The sequence below is a fragment of the Marmota flaviventris genome, chromosome 13 (genome assembly GCF_047511675.1).
Source record: "Marmota flaviventris isolate mMarFla1 chromosome 13, mMarFla1.hap1, whole genome shotgun sequence".
In the NCBI taxonomy this organism is placed as follows: Eukaryota; Metazoa; Chordata; class Mammalia; order Rodentia; family Sciuridae; genus Marmota; species Marmota flaviventris.
In genome coordinates, this window is record NC_092510.1 from 56,452,532 (window position 1) to 56,458,531 (window position 6,000).

The 6,000-nt window shown below is 36.7% G+C and overlaps 1 protein-coding gene across 1 annotated transcript in view; it reads left to right on the top strand.

Annotated features, from left to right (window-relative positions):
* The window catches only part of Mtap (methylthioadenosine phosphorylase), a 39,754-nt gene extending 34,050 nt beyond the window's left edge, over positions 1 to 5,704 (top strand). Inside the window, exons 7-8 of the mRNA XM_027931134.2 lie at positions 2,293 to 2,415; positions 4,760 to 5,704. Of these exons, the coding sequence (XP_027786935.1) occupies positions 2,293 to 2,415; positions 4,760 to 4,798 (162 nt within the window). The 3' untranslated portion in view covers positions 4,799 to 5,704. The remainder of the gene's footprint in view (positions 1 to 2,292; positions 2,416 to 4,759) is intronic.
* Positions 5,705 to 6,000: the final 296 nt, after the last annotated feature.

Here is a 6,000-nt window from a genome sequence, read left to right on the forward strand (position 1 = left end):
GATTACTGGAATATCTTTTACACATATATGCAAATCCTGACTTCAGGTCATACCATAATATCTGGTTGGGAGCTTTGTAACCTAAGGGAGACCTGGTTTCTGAATGTTGAGAACATGTGTTCAATTAATAGGAAACTCCAGCCCTTGCAGCTGGCTCCCTGAAAAGAGTTTTGCTTCCTGCTTATGGCTTTCTGCTCAGCATGTCTCCTTTGCACAAGTAGCAGTGATTTCCTTTAGCAGCCCAGAAGAGAGTTGGAAAGCAGTCAATCGGAGCCAATTCATTCAAAAGCAGAGAACCTGAGATCTCTGTGATAGGCATAAAGACAAATAATGTTAAGTGCCACAAAGAAGACACACAAAGGTGGCAACAACTCAGCCCGCCAAGTGTGTCATGTGCTTTAAGCCAGACGTGCACCCTGGCATGGCAGGAAGGTTTTGGAGTTGCCTCAACCTGCCTTCAATTCTAGTTGTTCCGTTTACCTGTGGCACTAGACAAGTTATTGAAGCTGTTAACTCCTCTGCAGAATGAAGCCAGGGAGTGAATGGTTGGAGTGAATGGAAGTGAATGGTTGGAGTTGTTTAGAAGTTTTAGCTGGACCTTTAATAGAGGGTTGAATTTTTCCAGGGAGAGGGTCAGTAAGAAGGGAACCTAACAGAAACAAAAAGAGATCTATCTATATAGATACATCATTTACAGGAAAAATATATGGGGATGCTTAAAAACAAGGTAAATCTCTTGGATGCTTCATATATTTGCATTTAATGACTCAGCTGAAACCATGCCTTTACATGTTCTTGGCAAATACCCAGTTGCCCGCGGCTTTGTGTTGCACAGTACTGGAAATTTCCCTCTGCTGTGGTGCCCATGCTTGTTTTGTTTTGTGTTTGGTTTTTTTTTTGTTTTTTTTTTCCTAAACAATCCTCAGTGCTCGTGGGAGCAATCTGGACATGAGATAGAAGGGTATAATCATCATGTCCCTAAATCTAATTTTAGTCATAATACAAAAGTAGGCAATAGTATGGACATCCATGAGCCCCAACAGCCAGTTTTAACCATTATCCTCTCAACTTATGTCCAGTCACATTTCATCTGTATTTCCCTTCATAATTTTAATCCAAAAACATTTCAGGAATTATCTGACATAATCATACTATCATTATTATACTCCAACAGTAATTCCTCAATATATTGCAACAAAACTCAAGTGTCTAGTTAAATGTCATAATAAAGTATTTCTTTTTTTTTGTATAGTAAGTTTTCTTAAGGAAACCAAGACTCTTGTCCTGTTGAGTTTCTCACAGTCTGAATTTCTGAAAGCTTCCTCTTAGAGTAACAGGTTTCTCTGTCCTCTGTATTTTCTGAAAATTGACAGCTAGATCTAGAATTTGATCAGATTCAGGTGTCTTTAGTAGGTTTTTTGTTTGTTTCTTGAAGCCCATGATGAGTAGGGAGGTTTTGGGTTGTTTGGATAGTTTGTGATGTTAGTAGCCAAACCATTAATTCATTACAAGTCATACAGTGGTGATACTTTGATTCTATAATTTTTTTTTCTTTAGTAGTTTTAGAACAACTTTCTAAAGAGACAGTACTTATTTTACATTTGATTATCCAATGTAGCCCCAATTTTAAGAATGGAATTCATTTTACTATCGACATGGAGAAAACAGAACCTTGTTTTCACACCATACTGATCCATTACACATCTGAGATATTTTCTCAGATACCATATTGAAAATTGTTAATGCTTCCCCCACCCCCCCACCCCCGCCTTTTTTTTTCTCCAAGACCTCTGCTCTAAGACTAAAACCATCTTGATAAATGCAGTGTTTAGGTGTAAAGGATTGAATTTGGAGTAAAACAGATTTTACCAGTCAGGCTTGTTAGTCTCTAAGCTGCTATAACAGAAAATCTCGTAAACTGGGTAGCTTCTGAGCAAAAGTTTTTCTTTCACAGTTCTAGAGGTTAGGAAGTCCAAGGTCAAGGAACTGGCCAGTTGGATGTCTGGTGAGCACCTGCCTCCTCATACCCATCTCAATTCTCACTTAACCTCACAAGGGGTGAGGGTACTCTGTGATCTCTAGTCTCATTCATGAGGGCTTTATTTTCATGACTTAATATCCTTTAGAGGCCCACCTCCTAGCACTCTCACATTGGGGATTAGATTTCAACAGATGAATTTGGAAGGGACACACACATACACACCATAGTAAGGATCAAACTCAAGAAAAATATTCTGTGAACAGAAATGTACTTGTAAATTCAGTTAACATCCTATGCTGTTGTTTCTCTAGGTTTCAGTAGACCGGGTTTTAAAGACCCTGAAAGAAAATGCCAACAAAGCCAAAAGTTTACTCCTTACTGCCATACCTCAGATAGGATCCATGGAATGGTCAGAAACCCTCCATAACCTGAAGGTAAGTGTCCTGAGCCATCTTTGCAAGCATACACTTCCAGAGACTTTAGACATCATCTTCTCACTTCCATTTCACCCTGGGTCTATTTCCCTACATATTTTATGCAATCGTGAATATTTTTTCAGTAAGTTTTCATGCCATTTACTACCATACCAATCACTTATGAAACTGAACAATCGTATTTTCTGACTAATAATGCAAGACCAAGACCATTGGAAACTGGGGTGGGGAGAGTTTATTATCTTGTGTCCCATATTATTCACATTGTCTTGCAGTACATCACTAAGTCTTTTTTTGTTTGTTTGTTTTCAAAGCTATTTTCTCTTTGGTAGATTCATAGAAAATGTTGGCAAGCATTCAAAACTAGAACTGACATAGCAATACCAAGCGTCAGGGAATATGTGACGCAGCATGGGATCAGACTAACAGTCATTAATGATGAACATGAAAATGGTTTCAGATTGGTAGCTTTCCAACTTTGGTATTAGTTCCCAGAATATAATTTATACTAACTGCTAAACTGAGAAGTACATGATGCCTTGAATTGTTCCAGTTAAAGAGGGCTGTATCTTAAAGTCTCCTAGAGACACTTGTATTCTTTGGTCTTATAACATGTTGAGAGGAGCTATAAAGGTTTATAGAAGCCCTACCTACCTTGATTACCACTTAGGAGTTCAGAAATGAGAGCTACAGTTTTACTGTGATGAGACTACTATGTGGTGTTTGTTGACTTATATTGTATAAATACTCCAGGACAGTCTGTGAAGCTGCCAACGTGGAGCCACTGAGAAGTTGGGAAATGGCTCCTGCAAGCTGGTACAAGCACGTTCTAACACACCACTATTACTAAGATGTCTCAGCTTGTAGGACTGGCCAAGCCATGAGTGTTAAAATTAATTATCCTCCCTACTAGGACTCATATCTGTTGACTTCAATACTGTGTACCTAGGAGATTTTTTTTGAGACCGTGTCTAGCCATGTTGCTGGGCTGACCTTGAGCTTGGAATCCTTCTGCTGTAACTGGGGTTACAGGCATATGCCACTACACCTGGCTTTGAAAATGTTATTTAAGAATAAATGATAGTCCCTTTCCTCCATGAAGTGTTTTATCATAATTGAGATACAACCTTTATTATTATTCTAATTATGGAGAATAGAAAAACAAAAAATATTCTATGAAATAGCAAATGTTGGTTTAAACTGAAACCAAGTGGCTTGATTTTGATTTTTTTTATTTCATTTTAAAATGTTACATTCAACTAAGTATAATGCAGGGCAGCAAATCCTCAGCTTGTATGATAATCACGTGTTGGTTTGCTGGAAATATCACTCAGATTTTTGTTGCTGAAGGGACTTGTTTACCTTCAAGCTATGATAGAGATACGATTTTGTGGGGGAGAGGGAAGTCTCCCAACGGACCCCAACTTCACCATAGACTCTTGAATTTGAAAGTAATTTCTTAGGTAAAAAATGCTTCAGTGGTAGAAGCCTTTTTGTTTTAAGCTTCTGACTTTGTTACATTTATTCACTTTTAAAGAAGGTGAGTGTGTCATCAGATTTTCAGAGAGGTAAAAGAGAAAAAAAGAAGAATTGCTAACAAAATTGAGTTATTGTGGCCTTCATTCTGGGACACTAAGGACTACCATACAAACAATTCCTTGACTAAGTAGTATTTTCAGTCTTCTGAGCACTGAAATGTATATCATTCATTCACTCGCTCACTTAATTCATTTCAGCAATATTGATGTGCCTGTATGTCAAGCTCTGGTTTAGAAAGGTTCACAAAGACTTCTTGTGATGATTCTATCCTGTTGAAAATATAGACACATTAAAATTTCGGTGATTTTTTTTTTTTTTCTTTTAAAAATGAGATAGGAATAAGAGCTAGAAGATGCATAAACAACAATCCAGGCTAAGGTTGGAACATAAAATGTATCCTAATACATGGATGGATATGAGTGACTATCAGAATATTCTTAACCTCATTTAGGGGGAAAAAGAAGTGACAAAACATACCTGTAATCCCAAACACTCAGGAAGTTAAAATAGGAGAATTGCAAGTACAAGGCCAACTTAGTAATTTAATGAGACAGACCCCGTCTCAAAATAAAAAGGGCTGGGGATCTCGCTCAGTAGTAGAATGCTTGCCTAGCATGCTCTGTGCCATGGATTCGGTCCCTAATACCATACACACACACACACACACTGTTCTGAATAATCTACAAAACCAAAATCTGGAGGATTTATTGCTGTTGTTGAAGTCCAGTTCTAGCAAGTACTTCAGGTAATTAGCATACTCACCTATGCCTACAATGCTCATCACTTTCTACTTTCTTCCTTTCAGAATATGGCCCAGTTTTCTGTTTTATTACCAAGACACTAAAATCGTTTTTTATTACTGCTCAGAAGAAAAGAAGACTTTACAGTTATTTTGGATATTTTGCTTACCTTGAGGGGAAAACAAAACAAAAACTTGGGAAAGACATGCAGCTTATGTGTCCTTGCCTGCAAAAGAAGAGCAGGTAGAAAGACATCGCACGTATTGGAGACTCTGCCTTAAAAATTGAGACTGTTTGAGAGCAATGAGGAAAAGCAAATGGACAGGAAATCTTACATTTTGGGAAAACACCAAGAAGAGAGCATTCTCACCTCACTTCCCTTATTAAGTTTGCAACAATAAAGATTTGAGGGTAATACTCACTTTCCTACATTGACATGGAATATGGGGAAGAAATGGGACTCTGGTTATTTATTATAAATTGGTACAATCGTTTTGGAGGGCAGTTTGGCAAAATGCATCAGAAACCTTAGAAATACTTATGCACTTTGTTGGAAAGTCCTAGGAATTTCTCCTTCAAAAATTATTGGAGAATCATACAAAAAACTATGTATGAAGAGAGATGTTTAATAGTTACTGTTAAGATAGTAAGTTTTCACAACAATCTGGATTTCCAACAACTGAAGGTTATTTACGGTTTCAGTTATCATTAGATTGTAAAGCAATCAGCTGGCGATCATGTTTTCATGTAATATTTAATGTTCCAAATAAATTGTCCATGTATATTACAAAATGGGAAAAAAGAAATCATTTTCCTGTTCTAGATTTGTTTTAAAAATGCTATGTAACTGTAAAAAGACTAGAAGGAAATATACATAATCTTTTGTTATTGTATTTGGGAGAGGAATACTAAATAATTTTAATTTTCTTTTGAATCTTTCTGAATCTTCACATTTTTCTACAATTAGTAAAATAATAAAGTCATAAAAATAAAAGTGGATTTAAACACTTTCTGGTAATGAATCAAAATTTAAGAGGAGTATTGTTTAAGGAAGTTAGTTCTTTTTCTATTAAAAAAGGACAGTTGGTTGCTACACAGTCAGCTTGGATTTTCTTTCATCAGCTTCCAGAAAAAAGCCACATGATTAATTCTGAGATTGTCTAAATGTTGAAACTGTTATAAGGGCTGTGGTTGTGGATCAGGGGTAGAGCACTTGCCTATCATGTGTGAGGTACTGGGTTCCATGCTCAGCACCACATAAATAAATAAAATAAAGGTCCATCAACAACTAATAAAAATATTTTTT